Source organism: Sparus aurata, chromosome 24 (genome assembly GCF_900880675.1).
Source record: "Sparus aurata chromosome 24, fSpaAur1.1, whole genome shotgun sequence".
NCBI lineage: Eukaryota > Metazoa > Chordata > Actinopteri > Spariformes > Sparidae > Sparus > Sparus aurata.
Genome location: NC_044210.1, coordinates 4,304,916 through 4,326,695, shown reverse-complemented (window position 1 = coordinate 4,326,695; position 21,780 = coordinate 4,304,916). Strand labels below are relative to the sequence as shown.

Below are 21,780 nucleotides of genomic sequence, written 5' to 3'. Positions count from 1 at the left end.
GAAAAAGTGTAGATAATGTCTGCCGGCGCACTTTTTCTGTAGCCCATGGTGAACTGTTTGACGTGAAACAGCATGCATCTAGTGGTCTACACGTGAGGGACAACCAGGTGGACCCTTGACTGGTTTGTTGTTCACCAGGCAACACCAGAGGCAGATATGGTATGTAGAAAAAATAAGAATGTTTTTTACAGGTATTTTGTAAAGAGAAGAGAAGCCTGGTTGGACTTTTAGCCTGCCCAGTCCGTCTATGACAGAACATCATCACTGTTGTTTCTTCACACCTGTTACGTTAGTCATAGTCATGGTCTTATTTCTCCTGTTGCATTCATTGCAAATGATGTGTACATTGCAGATCAAAACTATAAAAAAAAAATTCTCAATGCCTTATAATATTTGTGTATTTTAATGCATTCTGTCTCTGTGGTGTCTGAATGGTGCCATATAAAGAATCTTGCCTGTGCTACGTTTGGTGTTATTTATATTGCAGTAATCACCATATAGTTTACTGCTTTATTATTTAGAAATCAGATGTGTCACTTGGAATCTCTTTTTGGTAATTGTTGTGTATTTGGTAATTCAGTTAATGAACGCTTGTCAGAGCTGACACCTCATGAAGTGTCCATGTAGACCAAATTCAGTTTGCTTCTAATCACTTTGTCCTGATTTCCATCTAATCCTGGACTTTAATGCCCTGGTTCTTTATACCGTACCTTGTTAAAAAGGACAATAGCTCATGATCTGCTTAGGATACCAGAGCTGCTCTTCGTCACAAAGTAGAGGGTTTCTCTTCACCTCACCTCTGATGTATGGAAGCCAAGAGAAGACGCATGCTTAAAATCCAAAATAAGACAAAATATTTAAAAAACAAGGAAAGAATACTAGTTACTGAAATATATCAATGACAATGACTAAATTAAAAAGAAATATAAAACATATAGAAAAAAAGCTGGCAATTCAGAAACACTTCAGGCAATTTGTTTATTAGTGATCAACATATTTTTGCCACAAGTGAGGATGGGTTGATATGATACATGTAAACATACTACTGAATATCTATAAATTAAAAAACACTGATGAAATAATCATTGTAAATATTTGTGTGCAAAATAAAATCAATAAATCAGACCAGTGGAAAAGATGGAAACACAGTGTCTGACTGTAGTGCATGCAGGAGGAAGAGTGGGATAACAAGGACAGGGCGGAGGAGATTACAGACGGCATCATATATGAAGAAAGTAAGACACGATCGATAACTGCTGCACAGGTGAAGGAGGGCACGATGACTTTGGAAAGTCTTCTACAATCTTCACGGCATATCACATAAATAATACTGTTGTTATTGACTGTATTTCACAGATTCAAACAACCATTGAAGCACAATACTAAAATAGAGTTCACAGAATTAAGAACAAGAGCAACCCTTTTGGAATGTAAACTAAAACTAGAGCCAGTGGTATGCGGGGGCTCGTCAATTACTAAAAACTATTTGCACTCAATATTGCATTTTAAATGCCGATTCATTTGAATGAATGAATTTTCATTCAGAGTGAAGTTCATTTTGTGGGGTTTAGCAGAACACTGCAACACTGTTCTTCTGTGAAGCTTCAAAAACTTTTGTGGACTACAAATCATTTTTGTCTTTTTTTCAGTAGATTCAGTCTGTCCGGGTCTGTTCTTTTTTGAACAAAATCTCAATTCAAGATACTAACTCTATACTATTTAAATACTGACATATCATATTATATCACACATATGGTAACATAAGTGGCGACTGTGCCAGAATCAAAAAAAAAAATAATACTAATAATAAATCAATACAGCCTCCGTTTGTAGGCTAAAATAGGCACTGGTAAGGCAGTGAGGTTGCTCTGGTGAACAGATTGTCTGTCATTGTTATACCGCAACTCTACTAGAAAAACTTGGCCCGTAAACACAAGTGCATCTGGCACATGGAGAACTCTGTACGTTTTAGTTTTCAAGAGCTGATCTGCTAGAGAGTCAAATACAGTAAACAGACACTAAATGTGCATTTGGCAGGACGTTAAGCATTTTCTTGTGCTTATAATTACAGTGAACAACAGGCTCTCATGATTTATGCCAGAGAATATGCTGTGAGCACAGAGATACAGATACAGATAAAATTCTAGATGTCCAAGTGTTGGCACGATATAAAGTCCGGCAGTGGTTCTATACCATCAGTAAGCTGCAGGAACCATCTCTCAGGTGACGCTGGCTGATGTGGAGCTGTCCTGTGTGAAGGGTCATAGTCAGGCCTACGGAAGGCCCGCCAACTCACAGCTCTTCTTCCACAGCTTCATTTGTAGCTCACAGTCATAGGAAGAGTCGGAGGACTCCCTCTTCTCGCCGTTGTACAGGTAACAGCCCCCCACCCCCTCCATCTCAGAGGCAGCTGCTGCATAGACAGATATGGACGCTCCCTCCGCTGGAGTCTGGCGGGAAGAGAAAGACCATCAACGATTTTGTGATACAACAAAGAGGTCTCTGAATGAGTTGAGTTCCTCAGAAATCTGAGGTGCTTGTTGTTCACCTGGTAGTCACATATAGTCTATAGGCCCTATTTAAATGATTTATGGAGCGTGTTTCCATGCACATAATCTGGGGGCAAATAAAGGCGAAAGTTGTGAAAGAATGTGTGGAATCACCCATTCCATGGGCCTGCTACTGGCGCATTGCTATTTAAACAGCAAAACAACCTTGTTTTGCGTATTGGGTATTCCGATTATTAGTGGATGGGATGCAGGTGGGTGAAATAATACAGCTTCAATGAAGAAAATATTAATGATATTAGCTGCATTGATGCCTCAACAGCAGAATCAGTAAGTCCCTCCATTATTAGAGACAAAGTGCACATTTACTCACAAGGCACAGCAGTTTACATTAATGGATTGTTTAAATCTCCCGACACTGGAGATTTACAGTAATGTTAATGCTCTATGTTCTAGAGCAGCTGTAGCTCAGGAGGTAGAGCGGGTCGTCTGGTAATCGAAAGGTCACTCCTGAAGAAGCTAGAGCTCCATTAGAGCCAACTACAAAAAATGTACTTCAGAAGCTAAAAGTTTAATTGTGTTTTCTCTGAAGAGTTTCTTCTACCCTTTATAATAACAGATTTTAGATCTGCTGCATAAATGTGCCATGATATTTGCTGCAGTGACATTAATGTGCACATGGAAATGTTTAAAATACTGAAAGCAGTCTTTTGTATTCTTGCATTTTGCAGGGGAAAACACTTCAACAAAACAAACATATGTTTTGGCCACATCCACGAGCCTTAAGATATATTACACATGGCATTATCGTGCCATTAAAATGTACGTACCCTGAACAGTATCTTGGCCACAGGTTTCTTCATTGCCTGTGCGAGGGTCCACAGGTTGTCGTACAGCGCTGTGTCCACCATGCCGGGGTCCACGGCGTTAACTATCACTGGGAAACCACCGGCCATCAGCTGCTCCTGCAGGTAGTAGGTGAAGAGGACCAGAGCCAGTTTGCTTTGGGAGTAGGCACCATGGGAACTGTAGTATTTCCTAGAGACAGGGAGGGGAGGGGACGACACTATCATTAAAGCATGCACAAATTCTCAGTGTGACATACAGATTTGTCAACTTCAGACTGAGCCATGAAGGTTGATTATAGCTCAGAGCTGTGGGTTGACTATGTTGGTTTGAGAGTCCAGACAATATTTTTTTTTTTAAAACTCCATACATTCCCTTCAAAATGTTCCCCACATTCAGCAGAGACAACACTCGTGTTCTCTTCCTGAGATGAGACAATGCTATCGATCAGATCTCGGAGTGCAGTCAGGCTGCACCACAGTGAAGCCCCTGGAGGAAGGAGTCCTCTTTCTGAGAGGGAATATTGTTATGAAAAACCATAAATGAACCATTTACAACTGCATTAGACCACAGTATTACCTCAGAGGATAGATATAATGTACATAGCTAATTTAGTGTGAACAAAAACCTGAACAAATGATTGGGAGATAAAAGAATTGAATCTTTTTATATCATACTAAGAAAATCAGTAAAGAACTTGCATCCACATAGCTGCACAAGCACCAGATTGTAGTGTTTTATCTTGTTTCATGCTGATTTAGGATTTCAGCAAATGACACATCCTGGGTGCACTGGTACACATGGCCATAGCCAAGATTTAAGAAATGCTTCCATTGATCTATGGAAAAAAAAATAATAAAACTTCAAAAAAGAAGTTTTTAAATGTTTTAATTATTTGGAGCTTTCATATTTCAGTTATTTAGTTAACTCTCCAGTTACTGTATGCTTCTTTTAAATCTTATTTCCGTATTCATTTCAATATAATAATTTCAATATGAATGAAACCATAGAACTTGTCGGTGCTACCTTTGGATACGTCATCACGGCCGCTGCCTTTGTGGGACAGATTTAACTAAAATAGGAGTAGGCTATACAGCACTGCTAGCAGCTCTGTGAGGTTTGTACTGAGACATAGTGGTGGTTTGAGCTAAATGCTAACGTCGGCATGCTAACATGCTCACAATGACAATGCTAATATGCTGATGTTAAACAGGTATAATGTTTATAATTTTCACCACCTTAGTTAAGCATGTCAGCATGCTAACATTTGCTAATTAGCATGATAAAACATTGTACAGTGGAGACTGACTTTTATGTTAGTTATTTGGTACATTGTCATTTTTTAAATCAGGTTTCAAAAAACGGCTCAGCTCCTCGGTTTTGCTGATGCTGAGCAAATTGTAATAAAGCAAACGTTTGGCCATAAACCAAAGTAGCTATTCCAAATGTAAAAAAATGACTCTCCTAATTAGTCAACCTGCATTTAAATCAGCATAAAAGCATTAATGTTTAATGTGGTTAAGGCGGGAATGTCAGTAGTTATCAGTAAAAATAATATGAGTGATTCTCACTGTATCAGTTATCAGAAGCAGCTTTATACTGTATGGAAAGCTTCTTCAGCTATTAAATCCCTGCAGCTAGTTTAAAATAGTATTTTAGTTGTTTTAACTGATGTGACATCAAGAGTTTTAGGATTTTATTTTTCCTCTTACCTCCTGTTTAAATCATCCAGGTCCAGCACTCCTGCATAGTGTGTAGCAGAGGACATGTTGACGATCCTGGAGCAGGAGCCGTGTCTTCCTGACCTCTTCAGCAGGTCCAGCAGCAGGTTGGTCAGCAGGAAGTGGCCGAGGTAGTTGAGCGCGAAGTGGAACTCGAAGCCGTCCTCTGTCTGTCTCTCAGGAACCAGCATTGTGCCAGCTGCATGAGAGGATGACAGAAGACACAAGTATGCTTTAAGTCTACGATGCACTTGCAATCACTCAACCTAAGAACTGTTTGACAAACACCTAGACTTTAAAAATGTATTGCCAGTATGACTTGTCATGCCTTTACAGAGACAATCTGAGCAGCCTACCATTGTTCACCAGAACATGGAGAGGGAGGCCTCTGTTCTTGAACATCTTAACAAACTGTCGCACTGATTTCATTGAGGTCAGGTCCAGGTAGACAAACTCAGCTGTCAACAGAAAGAAAAACACGTAAGCACAGACTTTACAGAGCCTGACGAAGAAATACAGAGATAAAATATTATAAAGGCAATACAAAGCATATTAATCAGGTATTAATATTCAAAAAGGAATCCTGCGCCTCATGCAGAAAAGGATACAAAACCAGATATTGTGCGTTCCAAACATGACCTTTTTTTGCATTAAGCATCACACTACACAATAAAGAGGTTCCTATCATCTCCATGAAAGACTACATGAAGGAATAAACTTGTTTTGTTGTTGCTACTCTGAGGAAAATGGGAGCAATCCATAAAAAAGTCTGGTTGATTAGCTTCCAAATGCGCCTCTGTGGTAAACTCCAACCTGTAAAAACAAAGGAGTTAAGAGTCTCTAAAGAGCTAAAGGGAATTTAAAGGTGTGATATGTAAGAATTAGCCACTTTTCAAGTCAAGTACTCAAAACAACTAGGTTACAGTATATCACCAGAGACTCAGCTAACTGCTCCTCACTGTAGCTGCCATTAGCTACTTAACTTAGTTAGCCATGCAGCTAGTGTCTGACTGAGAGCTCGGGACCAGGGGGCTGTTGGTGTTTACACTGTACGCATGGGCGATTTGGACCGGGATACTTTGGGGCTTGCTGGTTTGCATGCTAAGTTCAGTAGATATTGTGGTAACACAATACAAAGATATCATAACGTCCAAACCGTCAACCGTCGTAGGATCATTTTAGTGTAAAATTATTACATATTCGGGGCGCGGTTTAGCTCAGTTGGTAGAGCGCGCATCCCATGTGCCGAGGCTCTGCAGCGGGCCCGGGTTTGACTCCTGGCCTGGGTCCCTTTGCTGCGTGTCATTCCCCCTCTCTCTCTCCCCGTTTCCTGTCATATCTTCAGCTGTACTATCAATGAAAAAAAAAAAAAGCCATAAAAAAAAAAAAGTAAAATTATTACATATTGCCTCTTTAATGTTCCCATTGAACACCGAGTGGAGTGCTATTTGCTCTGTCATATTTATATATTTCCTGAGACTTGATGTGGATATTGTTTGGTGTCTACAATAAGCTAATGCATATGGCCCTAGTCCGAAGTGTTCGTTGGGAGGCTGGTGGTAACAGGTAGTTAGCAGTTACTTTAGTGTGTGTTCATGCAGAGCAGCTGGAGGAAAACCAGAATTATTTGCTTGGTGAAATATGGGCACTTTTCACCCAAATCAGTTAATAAAGTTGTGCTTCAGCAAGATTATAAAGTTGCGTTTTGTACAAGTTATACTGAGGTATTTTTGACGGATTTTTCTGTACTTGTTTTTCAACAAATTCTTAAAATACCACGAAGGACATTTATTTTTGATGTTGAGATATGAAGCAAAAAGTGAAAAAAAAAACACTTGAATATTGATTTCAACTACAATGGAACGTTAAGGGTTAAACTGGCATAGTAAATCTGTACTGAATGTGGGATTAAAGCTCTGAACAGCCTTGAACTAGAACGTGTTCGCTAAATCCTGGTACAGTCTTATTTCCCAGCAAATGCAGGAATGTTATACATGAATCACTTGCTGCTGCCTGTGGCTTTACTGACCTCTCGAGCACCTATTAAATCAATTAAACTCCTCCATTGCAGAATATTGTGCATCACACTAATTGAGATGCCTGACAAGTGAAGACAAACATGAGAAAGCCTACTTAGAATCCACCACATCTCTGGACTAATTAGCGCTGTTTGTCACCCAGTCGCACTGAAACAAAGAGCTCTTTGTGTGGAGATGGCATGATGGCTGTCATTACACTGGTCTGTCCATGCAGCACTCTCACCTGTGTTGAGAAGGAAATTCACTTGACTAGAAGTTTTTTCCAATTTTCAGGACACTTCTCATTTGAGTCCCATTTAAAGCTGCTTTCACCAGCACTGTGCAGACATTGGGCGCTCAGGTTCAGATCATGCGACTTTGGACAAATTCCATATTTTGCAATTGGTATTTGGAATGAAACTTAATAGGTTAGATCTCTGCTGATACAGACTGACTATTTACGAAGTCCTCAGGGGAAGAACAAAAGTACAAAGCTCATTTGAGCTTTGGACAACCAAATTTAAAGTTAAGCCAAATTAACTCACACACATGAACCTTTGTGTTTACAGCCATGTCCTGCAGTTATTTTACATATTCATTTATAATGAAACCTGCAACACAAATCTTCATCCTGGTGATGTTATCAGTTATTTTTTGCATTTCTGTATTTGCTAACACACAAACTATTATTAATAAATGGTAAATGTATAGTTGATAAAACTTAATAGTTACTGCACTGGTAACAAACCATTTATTAGACATTGTAATGGTTTATTAACATCAGTTACGACTTTATAATGACCATCCAAATAATGTTTATAGATAAACTACACAATATTTCACTGTTTTTTAACAGTGCAATAAAAAAACATAGTATACATTTGCTATTCATTAAGGATAAATTAGTGTTATCATGTATCCAACAACTGCAATTACAAGTACAATTTTGGGGTACTTTTATGTATTTCTATCTTAAGGCACGCTGATACTCTATTACTCCATTTTGTATTTGAGCCTGAAGGTTTTTTAATGGAGGCAATCATTTGGACTGTGTACACCGGGAAGGATTTTAGTCACAAAATATAATAAACATATAAACTTGCTTTTTACCCCAGTATTTATGTTGACAGTTATACCAGTTACTCACCTTACAGAACCATTGGTGTGTCATTTTGCATTTTATACCTGACTTCTTTATACCTGCTGAAGAAACGCTTAAATGACAGATATGACCAAAGACAAGAGATGGAGACAGACAGATGATTACCTTTCCCCTTGCTGCCTTCCTCTTCTTCAATCTTCCTGACAGCTGCTTTGCCCTCTTCTTCCTCGTTCCCAGCTGGGGATAATGGATATCAGAGAGGCTTGGTGGGCAGATGTCCAACAGATATCCATTGCAACAAACCTTACCACCTACAGCAATGTATCCTCAAACTTATGTCCAATTATAAAACATGATAAATTTGAGCTTTATTATTTAATCATGTTGACAACAGAACACTGCATTAACTAAAATGACAGAACATATAATCGCAAAGCATCTGAAAACTGGGGATAGTTCATGCTGTTGGTGCTGACTGGAATGTAAGATTATCACTTTATTCAGTTCAATAGAATTTGGTCAGATTAGGGTTGAGGTGCAAAGTGACAGATCTTTCACACTTATGGGTCTCTTAGACACACCACAAAATGTGCACCAGCTCAACAATGAGTCCAATCTTTGGAAAATGAACCACAAATTTGAAAGCCATGTGAAGCTTAGTCATTAACTTACGTAAGACAACAATCAGGAGCATCTAGAAGCTAAAATCTCATAAAGCCCCCAAAACATGGTTGTGACGATAGCATGGCAGAGATGGTTGGAAATCTATCTTGGGCCCCTTATGTTGTGTGTCTTCAAATCAAAACGGGATCATATAACATTATTGAGCACAACCAGTGTCTTCTGTTAACAGTCTTTGCTTCATTTAATTTCAGTGGACAATTAGGATAAGAGAAAATTCCTTGGGCAAGATACTGGAACCAAACTTCTCCTAAAGTGCTGGTTGGCATCTTGCATGGCAGCCACCACCATCAGTGTATGAATGTATGTATGGATTTCTGTAAGTCACTTTGGAAAAAAGCGTCTGATAAACGCCCTGAATGGAAATGGTCTAATTTCAGTAGACATTTCTGCAACACAGTACACAGACGTGTTTGACATGACATCAACACTATTGTTTCTTCACACTCTGATGATGTAAGATCATTTTGAATTTTAATATTTTAACCTAAAATTCTGACCACATCTTATAAATTGCTCCGTTAAAGCTGGACTGCAGAGAGATGTATTAATTTGGAGGGAGAAGCAAGGTCCAGTATAAAATCTGGCTTCAGGCATATGATTAGACAGTAGCCTACCTATGACAACATGCATGCCCAGGCTTGCCAGGTGTCTCGCTGTCTCAAAACCCATTCCTCTGGTACCCCCAGTCACAATGGCAACCCTTCCATTTTGCTTTGGCAAGACTGTGTAGGAGGGAGAGAGGGGACCACATGAGAACAATATGCAATCCACTTCCACTTGTTTTGGAACCACATTAATGTGTTATTTTCTGTGTAAATCACTTGCAGGGTTAAATGCAGCAACATCACGGCCAGTTTACTTAGTCTCATTGGCTGAATCCAAATGTCCAACCTCTGGACTTTGCGGGCTGAACATTTGCAGACTTCAGCCGTACATGCTGTGACACATTTACTGTCATGTCAATTCTGCGATGGTATGATACTTCAAGGCTATATACACACCAGTCACTAAAACATTAAAACCACGACAGGTGAAGTGAATAACACAGCCATTGAGGAATACCGTTACCATGAGGGGTTATACTTGATCCGCATGTCAAAGCAGCATCTACATGAATGCCAAGACCCAAGAGTTTTTAAATCATTAAAAACTTGGTGAAGTCTGCACCCTAAGAACACTCTAAAAGAAGTATAGACACTGGGATTTAGCCATTGATCCACTTCCTGACTTGGACTTCTCTGCAGCAGTTCATGTGTCAGATAAGATACTGTCACAGGGCCTTTTTCAGTGACAGAATGGATATCCAACGGGTCCAGAGCAGTCTAAATGCCAGGCATCAAATGACTTTGTCACATGAACCAAAACAGTTGTGTAAACTATGTGGACTATGTTAGGGCAGTCTTCATCTTGATAAAGGCAAGAATCATCTTATACATTTGAAACTGTTTGTCCCTGTTGAAGATGAACAATTATAAAAGTGTATCAGTGCTGCTATAAAAATGGAAACATTTGACATCAAAACACTCCGCTAATGTTGAAAACATATTTTTTACTTTACCAATGCTCTTTTACATGACAGTATGTGCTTAAAGATTGTTAATTGTTATGCTTTGATATCAATATACAGTAGATATTTACATATATAGCACATCCCAAACAAAATCACAGACACAACAGAGCTTACAAGATACTAGGTAGATGTTTGTAGGAGGCATAGATAGAGACAACATACAATCTTACTGTTCCATCATCACAAAACTGCTTTTAGTTTACGCATTTGTTGGATACAAATATGAAAATGTTATCGCTATCTCTGCTCTAATGTTAATTTCAGTTACATTTTCTGTACAGATTTTGTCGACTGCTGACGGAAAAATATGATGTACACCATAGCAATTAAAGGATTTCTCTTATTTAAATAAATATACAAGTCATTTGTATAGTTTACTTACAGGCTTTAATACACATCTTCCAACTTCAAGTTCTTTCTTTCTGTGACTGAGAAGATTGGGAAGATTTCTGACTTATTCTAATTTTTGTGTTTGAAGTACAAGGAAGTACAATTAAGGAAGAGGTTAGCCTAGCAAAACATTAAGACTGGAAGCAAAGAAAAAAAGCTAGTCTACCTCTGCTCAAACTAGAAAAACTCAAACAACACCTTTAAAGCTCACCAATTTCCTCAGGTTGTCTTATTTCCAGAAATGTTACGAGACAGATAGTTTACAGCCCTATGCCAACTGACAGACATCTGATAACCCTACAAAGCACTGGAAAAAAATCTAACTTTGACTTGATGATTGCACTAGATGCAGTGTCAGATGGTCAATGATCAGGATTTATATTCTTGGCACAATAAATGTCTAACACAAATTTCATAGCAATCTGTCCAATAGCTGTTGAGACATTTCACTGACAAAACTACATTTCAGCTCACTAGAAGAAAAGTCAGAATTGGCATTCATTTGGCGAACATGAATATCTGTATGGTATGCATGTTTTTTTTTAACATTGGACAGGCACAATGTTTTTCCTGCTTCCATGCCACCTCGGCTAAATTTCTCCTGGCTTTAACTATGAATGGCAATGCCCAGACATGTGACTGATAACCTCAAAAACACAAATATGCATTTTAAAATGCCAAAATCTTTTCATACTGACTTAAGGCCAAAAGTCAAAGAAAGAATCTTATAATAGGATCAAGACATTTTCATACAACTCATACTGCCTGATTACATTTTTCAATGAAGGCAACACAGTATGGCAGGGACTCAAGTCAAAGATGTTTTACCTTTTGCATATTTAAACACACAGTCATTCAAGTGGCTGACCCAGACAGTTTCCTTCCCAAACATTTTCCAAATCATCCTCACAGGGTTCAGGCTCATAGTAGCCTCGTGAGTTCTCATACAGGAAGACCTGCTGATCTACTAAAACTGGAGTTAGGCGATTCCTTTTCCCACATAAAACAGTCCCAGAGGAGCTGAACAACCTATGACAAGGGACACTCATGGCGGGAACACACCAATACTTCTGGAGCACCTTGGGGAGGGTGGGGAACAATGGTGCATGACTCGACCACCACAGTAAAGGGTCTTCATTCAGGCCTAGGACTCGCTGTGATTTGTAGTTGCTCAACTCCTCTAACACTTGTGCATGCAGCTCCTCCTGGCTTTGGTCTGCATCAGACTGACAAAATATAGCAGCCAAAGGGTTATCTTGGGATACGCAGCTCACTGAGGATTCTCTTAGAGGTGTCTGCTTCTTGCTAGGTGGCTCGTCAGATACCAAGGAGAAATCATCTAGGCATGGTCGCTCTGCAATCTGCTTCTCAAGGATTGCTTTTGCCTCCTCGATTATGTTGTTCTCAACTTTGGAGCGTTCCTGAGTGGACAGGAAGGGCAACTTCTTGTACCGAGGATCCAGAAAGGTAGCAATGTTGAGGAATGTTGAAATTTCTTGTGATAGTTGTGAATTGTGTGAATAGGTGCTTGATAGGACCTTTGAGATGACCTCTTTGGTCATGCTGATCTCTTTGAGGTCCCCTTCCTTGACCTTGAGGGTGTTGTTCAACAGCATATGAAGCACAGGCCTAACCATGCTAATGGTTGGGTACCTGCAAGAAGTTATCATGTTAGCGACAACTTTAAAAGGCTGGAGGACTTCAGCCAAGCCCTCCAACAAGGTCCAGTCAGGACCATCAAAGGTGAACTGATGGTTGTTGGAACTCTCTCTAAGTGTTTCAGTTACAGCAATCTGTTGCTCCTTCAGTCTTTGTAACATTGCCAATGTGGCCAACCAAGATCTACCCCTGTCTGTGATGAGTGCACACTGGGCAAGACCATGCTGCTTCTGTTTTTCCTTCAGCAGATACATTGCTGGTTCTCTGAAATGGTCAACTATTTTGCGGCAACATCCCAAAAAGCTTTCGACACGTGGCAGCTGGAAGGCTTCATCCATTGCACGGTTGATGGTATGACCAAGGCAAGGCATTTCCACAGACAGATCTAGGAGTGAGCATGCTTTAACAATGTCCACTGAACCATTTGTGGTGGCACCACTTACTTTTTGAGTAATCCCCCACTCAACGAAGGTTTCATACATCGCTCTGGTGATGTTCTCTGCTGTGTTGTCCTCTTGCACCTCAAAAGTTTTAAGGCACTTGTTGGTCATCGAGAAGCCAGTTGTACTGCTGTAATTAACTGAATGCATAGAGAGTGAAATATATGTTCTATTCTGGGTTTGGCTTTGCCAAAGGTCAGTAGTAACACCACAGTTCACAACTCCAGCGAGCTCACTGAAGACCATGTCTCGGGTACGGCAATACATCTGAGGCAGCATTTTCACTATCAGGTCGCTTTTGCTTGGTGGACAGTACCCAGGATCAACGGTGGTCATTAAGGTCTTGAAAGTTGGCTCTTCAACTACAGATACAGGGTACAAGCCCTCACAGATGAAGTTGATGATAGCAGCAGTCAGATCATTGTGTCGTCTGTTTTCATAGTCTAAGCTCTGTCTTAAGTTTGAGTCCTGGGATTGTTGCTGAACATGTAGACCTGAAGGCTCATTCTTTATCCTGGAGAATGCTGTTGCAAATGCCTCGCGCATCTGATCTGTGTTACTCTTCACAAACTCACTAAACTCTACAGGGTGGTTCTTTTCAAGGTGGTATGACAGATTAGAGGTGTTTCCAGAGTAAGCAATCTGACTCATGCAAACACGACAGTATATCCGTTTCCAGTGCAATATGCAGCCATCTGCATCTGTGTCAAAGCCAAAGTATTTCCAGACTTTGCTTTTTGCCCGTGGGTGTGCGACCAGATTGAGGCCGGAGCATGAAGGTCCTGAACCTTTACCCTCCATTGGTTCCTTCAGTTAGAAATCCACTTGGATGCCTTCATTAACTGAGTACCTAACAAGAATAGTGAAATATACATTTGAGGATTAAAACATTAACTATTTGTGAAGCTAAACTTATATAGGATCGTGATCTTTCAGCTATGTTTACATGAGCACAAGATTGAAACCAGGTTGAGGCAGGGAATTAGATTACTTTTACGTATGCTGCTGACCTGATCCCAAAAACCCCTGTTTAAAAATGCAAATGGCATTCAGTGAGATTTCCCATACACCCTTCCACATTTTCTGACTGAAAAGTTATCAACATGATAGATGGATGGCCAAGAATGTCCCCTCGGTAAAGTCAATTATCTTTTATATGAGATTTTGGAAGAAGGAAAATATTGCTGCTCTAGCCTCTACAAGTTGAAAGTTACAGGTCTCTCAAACCTCTGACCAAACCCAACATCACAAGGTAGGTGTTGTCAAGTGTGGTCTGTTGAACCACATTCAGCTATAATGTTACATGGTATTATAGTGCCAGAGTTTAACTAATAACTTAACCCACTTTGGATATAAGAGTGATCACTAAAACGATTTACTGTGAAGTCTTATTAAATGTGATGGAACTGCATCCTGCTTCAACTCTGACCTAGTCTACCTTTCTGCTCAGTATGTTTTAAAATGTAGAAAAAGTGTGTATTTTTAAAGAATACACTCACATTTAATACTTTGTAAAACCAGACACATGTGCATACAGCTCACAGATTTATAAGCAGTAGATAACGAACGCAAAGAGGGTGCATCTTGAATTTTAAAGCAAGAAATCTCTGTCTCTTTTATTTGCGCATTACTAGAACCATTCTTCTGATCTACTCCACACATGAAAGGTTTGTTGCTGAGGACCCAAAAAGTCCGTATTTGGTGCATTTTAGTCACACAACATTTTTGATTTTGATTTATTTTGAATAAACAGTGAACACATCTGTGGTGTTAGGATCTGGCTTCATGGCACTGCAGTCTGAAGCTGGGTTCACATTAAGACTGCATCGAATAATCAACGCAGTTGTCAAAGTCGATGATCAAAACAGTTGCCAACAAATGTAATTATCGATTAGTTGTTGACATCATTGGGTGAACTTCATGCAGGCTCTGGCTGTAGGCATCGCTTACTAGAGTGAAGTGAAGTTAACAATATGGCAACATGGCGACACCTTCACAATCAAAGTCATCTAAACTGTTAACACTAAACACTGAACACTCACTCTTATCTTGGCCAAAAATGTTTTGAACTGCAACAAAGCTGACCCTGCCTGCCATGGGAGCATCTGAAGAGGATGTTAATGTTCCTCTTTTGCCTGACACTGATATTTTTGAATGAAGTATTCATCTATCATTTCTTTATTGTTAGAAAGCACATGCCTAAAAACAACTTCATGCTAAATTTAAAAGCTGAAAGCTAAATGAGAGTCATAGTAATTTAGCTATTCATAATCCAAATAGTCAATTATTTGTTTCAATAATCTATAGATTAATTGACTCGAAATAGTTGTTAGTTGCAGCACTAGCTCACGTGATCTCATGGGGAAACAGCTGTGAACAAAATAGAGTTTAGCGTGGTGCAACAAACTTGCTGTTGTAACGAGTTGCATTGAGAAAAAACAAAAGCAGAATGTTAAACAAGTCTGAATGAGTAGTGAGCAAAGTCAACCCTTGTCTTGTAAGATTTTAAATTTGTGTCAACAGCAGTATGCTTGCTAACGTTAGCCCTAAGGGCTAAATACACTATCGCCTGGAAACACTGTCAGCTGCTCCAGGAGGATAAACTTTATCGTCCAAAAAGGACATTAGTGCTCTTAAACAGTAAACTTCACTGGGAATTCAATTAATATTTATTAGCATTATGTTCTATAAAAAAAAAAACATATGCCAATACTATCCATATAATGAATCTTTGATAGGCAGAAAAATACATCAGTATGTGTCTGTATATGCATCATAAAGGTCACAGGCTTCTAGATTTTGTTAATGTGTTAAAGAGAACAGCTACCTACTTTTGCACCCAGGGTTTTAGATATGGAAGCGAATCTGTTCCATAATTCAAATTAAAATGGATTAATAGAAATGCTTTTTCATTTTCAAAATATAGCTGCATTTTTTGACTCATAAATAAAATGAGTAATAAATCATCCAAATTGCATTTTCATTTTCTTCTTCAAGACTGCTCATTTTGTAACTTAATTAAAATGATAAAGAAAATTACATTTAAGATTTAATTTTCAAAAGATGCCCCAGCAAAGTTACCAAAATTTGCAGAAATGCTTTTTCATTTCAAGGTCATAGCTGCATTATGTGACTCATAAATAAAATGAGTAATAAATCATCCAAATTGCATTTTCATTTTCTTGCAGCTAGTATATTTTAAAAATGAAAAAGCATTTCTATTAATCCATTTTAATTTGCATTTAAGAAACAGATTCGCTTCCATATTTAGAACATAGAGGAAGAATATGACAAGTATCTTTCAGAGTTACAGTGACTAATCGATGAATCTGTTAGCTGTCAACTATTTCATTGACAGCCATCTATTTTGATAATTGATTAATCGGTTTGAGTCTGTTTTGAAGAGAATACGTCAAAAGTCTCTGGTTCTAGCTTCTTGGATGTGATTTTTTTCTGGTTTCTTCTCTCCTCTATGACAGTGCAACAAAAAACTCTTGGTTGACAAAACAAGACATTTGAGGTTGTCAACTTGGACTTTGGGAATCACCACTTTAAACTCCTGAGTGTGTGTAATTTGACCATAACATTGATGTCCTAAAAAAGGACTGGAAACTGGAATTTTTCAGTCAGGCCTGGTCTTTTTGTCATTCCTGACCTATCTGCTTTACCAACTTACTGCATTTTTTGTGAGATTATGAGTATAAATCACTGGCCTGTCTGGAGACACAATCACCTCTTTGTGTAGTGTAGTTCTTACTCACTCCAAGGTCACATGCTTTAACAGAATTTGTCATTTTGTTTTATGGTTTTAGATTATGAATGAGCACTCAAAATCACTCCAGTTTGTGAAGTATGAGCAGAGCAAAGAGTTTTGATAAGTGTTTATGATAAAGCAGGTAATGTATATATTTATCCTTTTTCTTAATTTTTTAAAATCTCATTTATCGATCAGTCAATTGATAGTTTGATAGAAAAAAAAACAGTCACTTGATAGGATGATGGTTAGACAGATTCTTATTGAGCATTTACAGTCCTGCAAAGAAATCATTAGGCTAATAATCATAATCATTCATATTTTAGATCGTATGAAAAAGTCAAATAATGTCACACCTGGTTAATAAGCAGATAAAATGTCTTGTTGTTCAACCATTACTATGCATCAAATTTCAGTATGATGACATTGACATGATACAATCTGATATCATTCAACAAATCTCTGTTAATTAAGGACTAATGCTATGCAAGATGTCATTAAAAATTAACAAATTAGTTGCTAACTGTTTTGTTTGTCACTATACCATCACTATCTATAACGAATTAGGTCTCATGGCATCTTTCTCAACACTTAGTTTATGTGTCATTTTGCATACATTTACAATGACGTTTACGTAGGAGAGGCTGAATAAACTCCCCCTGGGAATTTAATAATTATAAATGAAAGCACCTTTGGTCTGCATTGTAATCTCTCAACCAAACGTTTTCATATATGCACACACCAGACATACATATATGTCTGATACAGGCCTATCTGTGATGGGCCAATATCAACTGAAAGCAATATTAGCATTTTTAACCCCCATATTATCTGTATGGAATTCGGCCCCCAAACTTGACTCTGTCCCGGGCTCAGTGGATATTATGTGCCAAGCCTTATCCCTTCGTAGTTTTCACCTGGATTATACAAGTTAGGCCAGAGTGTAAGAGGTCTTTGAATTGTAGAGGATCACACTTTGGGTTTTAGAATCACATGATGTCAAGTGGTGACATTAAGTAGCATACCTGTAGCAATACTAGTTATACTGAAACTCTAAACTGTAAGGCTAATGTTAAGCTTCAGCTCATTTAAATTAACAAACAAACGAGAAAAAAACAAAAAACAAAAAAAAAACAGCATTACTTTCGTTCTATCTTCTAGTCAGTTCTACATACATGTAATCCTTCCGGCAGCATGACGCCACATCTTTCAGACCGGGTTCACCAGGTCACCTGTCCTTATTTTGATGGAGGCTTATGCTAGGCTATGTAGAGAGAAACACTCCTTACACTGTGAACTGCACGTACTGGATGTATAACATGTATGCTGAACTGACCGGAAGACGCTGTTATTAAAAGCTTGTAACTCAGGTTCCATCACCGAGCTTCCTATGTCGATAAGTAGCATCATATTTTTGAAAACGCTCACATTATCTAAGGAGTTCGGCATGCAAACAGAACCTTGTGTGAACAGGTGCTTGAAGCTACCTTTAACGAGGACAGGTTATTATCAGATTGTGACAGACATGCAGTAAATACAGTGCAAAACAGAACAGACCTGGCAGTGTGAACGATCTGTTGAACGTCTGATAGAGAAGAACTTTGATTCCGCATAAGTAGAGCCTGGCGAGAGGCAGCAACACTGAGATCAGCCACATCGCTGAATCCGTCTTCCGACCGACAGCTTCCGAGTCCAACGGTGCTTCACGGAAATCCTTCCGGGCTCGGAGTCTGCATGGTATTAGTAGTGTTCGTGGTTCCGCCCCCAAGAAAACTGCGTCACAAGATACCTGAAAGGGTTAGAGATTAACTGTTAAAACACTATATGTAATTTTAGGCTTTTCTTTTGACCCCACTGCCATTTTATAACGGTATTGTATCGTGTGTCGTTCCTTAACTCAATTATTAAACCCTTTAATTTGCACAATGTAGATTATAAAAACATGTTGTTCTATGGTGCCACCTCATGAAATACCTCTGAAATAGATAGGCAGACTGCATAAAGCTTTCTAATAGAGAGACACCGTGAGTCATTGGTTAAAAGTTTTCAAATCGAATTTCCAAAAACAAAAGAAAGAAAGAAAGAAAGAAAGAAAGAAAGAAAGCAGTTGTTGAAGTTTGATATCACTGGATCTTGCTTAATATCTGTATGATCCAACTTTAGTTACAAACTACTACTAACTCTAAGTTTACAACTTGTACACCGATCAGTTTGTAGAAAACCTTTATAGTAATTGAGTAGTAAGACACTTAGTGTTGGGGATGTTTAAGTCATGTGCCCGTGATATAGTCTGTTTATAGCCTGACATTAGCTTTTACTGCTAGAGATTTCATTTATGCTTCTACTTTTTACACCACATTTTTTATTGGATTTATGAATTATAACTTTTACTTTTACATTGTTTTAAATTTACAAAAAAGTGAAATTATTGGTTGAATTATTAGCAATGATCAGCAGGTAATTATCATATATCATGTCAACTGAAATAAAATCCATAAAATCCATTCCTAGTGTTTTGGGGCCTTGAGTCTATACTTCTGTTTTATTTGCGATCCTGCTGATGGAGGTCTTAAGCTACCACTGAAATACTGAGGTCCAAACAAGTGCCCCCTCACTCAGAAAATTTAATTTTAATTTTATCATAGAAATTTTCTATGAAAGTAAAATATTAGATTTTTTTTCTGGATAATATATATAGATATATAGCAGCATTTTAGTTTAGAGGCTAATTGTGTTTTATTCTAGAGTTTCATTGAAATCCTACCAAATTCTGAATACATTTGATCTCTTATTCACTTATTTTGCTAAATACCGTCAAATTCTTGGGAAATACAAACCACCACAGAGATGGGCAGATTACAAAATTAAATGACATGATCTTTGCAGCTTGCAGACATGGAAAGTGCAGAATGACGTGTACTGAACTTTATTCCACTTTGATATAATAGGCTCCTGTGTCAGCGTTAACTATTATCATTTGTCTCAACATGCTGTAACACAGAGGCATATTCATGCATGTGGGGAGGGGGTTCATTTTCTTCTTTCAGGGTGTGTTTCACATTTGGACCATGTAAACCAATGATAAGCTTGATATTTCAGAATCAGTGAAATTTGGGATCAATTATGTGAAACTAAGTCTTTATATTATCTGCAGCTGCATGAAGCATTTACTTGTCTGACACCCACACAATATAGCAGGATCATTTTATAGTTTTATATTTACATTTATACCTTGAAGTTTAGTCATGTGGTCCACCTGTCAACGATTTTAGATATCCCAGCAACTTGAGTCTTGTGTCTAAGTAATGACACTGATATTCACAGGGTAATCTACAAGAGATTATGAGGGACATACAGGGAAGCCAAAATGTATGTTGATGCAATTAGCCACAGGGGTTTTGTGGTGTAACTTATAGACCTTTTTGTGTGACGATTGAATGTGAAATTGGTGGTAATGCACCTCAAATCAGTTTGCTATTAAACAACAAAGAAGCTACTATGTTTTTTTTTTAAGATTTTTCGTGGCATAGACACCTTTATTAGCAGTAGACAGAGAGGAAACATGGGAGAGAGAGGGGGAGGTGACATGCAGCAAAGGACCTCTGGCCGGAATCAAACTGGGGTCAGCTGCGTTTTATGGCATGCGCTCTAACCACTTGACCACCTGTGCGCCAAGAAGAAGCTACTATGTTGATTTGCTGCTAGCGTGTCTGCTCTATACGTGCTTGGGTGCCCACATTTAGCTGCAACAAATTGCCAGGACAAAATGGCATTATTAATTACGCCAGGCATCTTTTCAGCATTATGTTCTATATATAAAAAAAACATGTGCTAATACTATCAATATGATGCATCTTTGATAGGCAGAAAAATACATCAATATTTGTCTCTAGTATGCATCATAAAGGTCACAGGCTTCTGGACTTTGTTAAAGTTCTGTGAAAAAGAGCACTTTTAATCGCAGCTCATCTGAATAAGAGAACAGCTACCTACTTTTGCACTCAAGGGTTTTAGAAAGTAGAGGTGGAATATGACAGGCATCTTTCAGAGTTACGGTGACTAATAGATGAATCTATTAGTTTTCATTTATTTCAATGACAGCCATCTATTTTGATAATTGATTAATTGTCTTGAGTCAGTTTTGAAGAGAAAACGTCAAAAGTCTCTGGTTCTAACTTCTTGGATGTGATTTTTTCTTGTTTCCTTCCTCCTCTTGGAGAGTGCAACAAAAAACTTCGGGTTATGGGCAAAACAAGACATTTAAGGTTGTCATCTTGGGCTTTGGGAATCTTTGATCAATGTTTTTCCCCACTTTAAACTCCTGAGTATGTGTAATTTGACCATAACATTGATGCTCTGAAAAAGGACTGGAACTGGAATTTTCAGTCAGGCTTGGTCTTTTTGTCATGGTGTGGGAAACTCCATATGAATAACCAAATATGGAATTAGGAATTTCCTGACCTATCTGCTCCACTCTGCTTTACAACTAACCACAGTTTTTGTGAGATAATTAGTATAAACCACTGGTTACTCAAAATTTCCTAACAACAAAAGAGAGGACAGAAAGAACGAAAGAAAAAAAGAAAGAAAGATTGAAAGAAAGAAAGAAAGAAAGCAGTTGTTGCAGTTTGATATCACTAGATCATGCTTAATATCTATATGACCCAAAAGATCGTCTTACACCCCAGCGAGGTTAACACACAGGCTGGCAAAGGCCACAGCTTCACAGGCCCAGGAGAGCAGTCTGGTCCAACTCAGAAAATACATTTTCTTTTGAAACATTGATTTAACAAACATAACACAGCCAATATGCCAGTACAGGTGGCTGTATACATCTTTAAAGTTTGTTTGTAATCAGCCAATACAGTGATGTAGTAATGGGTCCTAAAACCCAGAAATCAGTTTGGATTTTTGGACTCTGTTCCCTCGTCTCAAAGTCTGTGAGTTTTTTGAATGGGTTTTCAGTTAAATGTCCGAAATAAGATTTGATTAGACTTATAAGATATCACATATCGTATCGGCTGAATTAAAATCCATATGGTTCATTCCTAGTATTTTGGGGCCTTGAGTCTAGACTTCTGTTTTGTTT

At 38.4% G+C, this 21,780-nt stretch overlaps 2 protein-coding genes across 2 annotated transcripts; both read right to left on the bottom strand.

The window, feature by feature from the left end:
* Positions 1-1,895: 1,895 nt before the first annotated feature.
* Positions 1,896-18,401, bottom strand: dhrsx (dehydrogenase/reductase (SDR family) X-linked). The gene is made up of 7 exons (XM_030409745.1): positions 18,249-18,401; positions 9,493-9,600; positions 8,360-8,431; positions 5,431-5,532; positions 5,066-5,273; positions 3,338-3,545; positions 1,896-2,450 (listed from the first exon to the last, which is right to left on the bottom strand). Exons 1-7 carry the CDS (start codon positions 18,346-18,348, stop codon positions 2,274-2,276), a joined length of 975 nt encoding a protein of 324 aa, XP_030265605.1. The 5' UTR covers positions 18,349-18,401; the 3' UTR covers positions 1,896-2,273.
* On the bottom strand, positions 10,408-18,385 carry LOC115576999 (zinc finger BED domain-containing protein 1-like). Its single transcript, XM_030409742.1, has 2 exons — positions 18,249-18,385; positions 10,408-13,787 (listed from the first exon to the last, which is right to left on the bottom strand). Exon 2 carries the CDS (start codon positions 13,736-13,738, stop codon positions 11,690-11,692), a length of 2,049 nt encoding a protein of 682 aa, XP_030265602.1. The 5' UTR covers positions 13,739-13,787; positions 18,249-18,385; the 3' UTR covers positions 10,408-11,689.
* Positions 18,402-21,780: the final 3,379 nt, after the last annotated feature.

Excerpts from the sequence above, each read along its gene's own strand:
- dhrsx (XM_030409745.1), bottom strand. The coding sequence starts at position 18,348 with ATGTGGCTGATCTCAGTGTTGCTGCCTCTCGCCAGGCTCTACTTATGC. Across the intron at positions 5,533-8,359 it reads GGAAGGCAGCAAGGGGAAAG|CTGAGTTTGTCTACCTGGAC; the intron begins GTAATCATCTGT and ends TTCTGTTGACAG. Across the intron at positions 5,274-5,430 it reads CCATGTTCTGGTGAACAATG|CTGGCACAATGCTGGTTCCT; the intron begins GTAGGCTGCTCA and ends CCTCTCATGCAG.
- LOC115576999 (XM_030409742.1), bottom strand. The coding sequence starts at position 13,738 with ATGGAGGGTAAAGGTTCAGGACCTTCATGCTCCGGCCTCAATCTGGTC.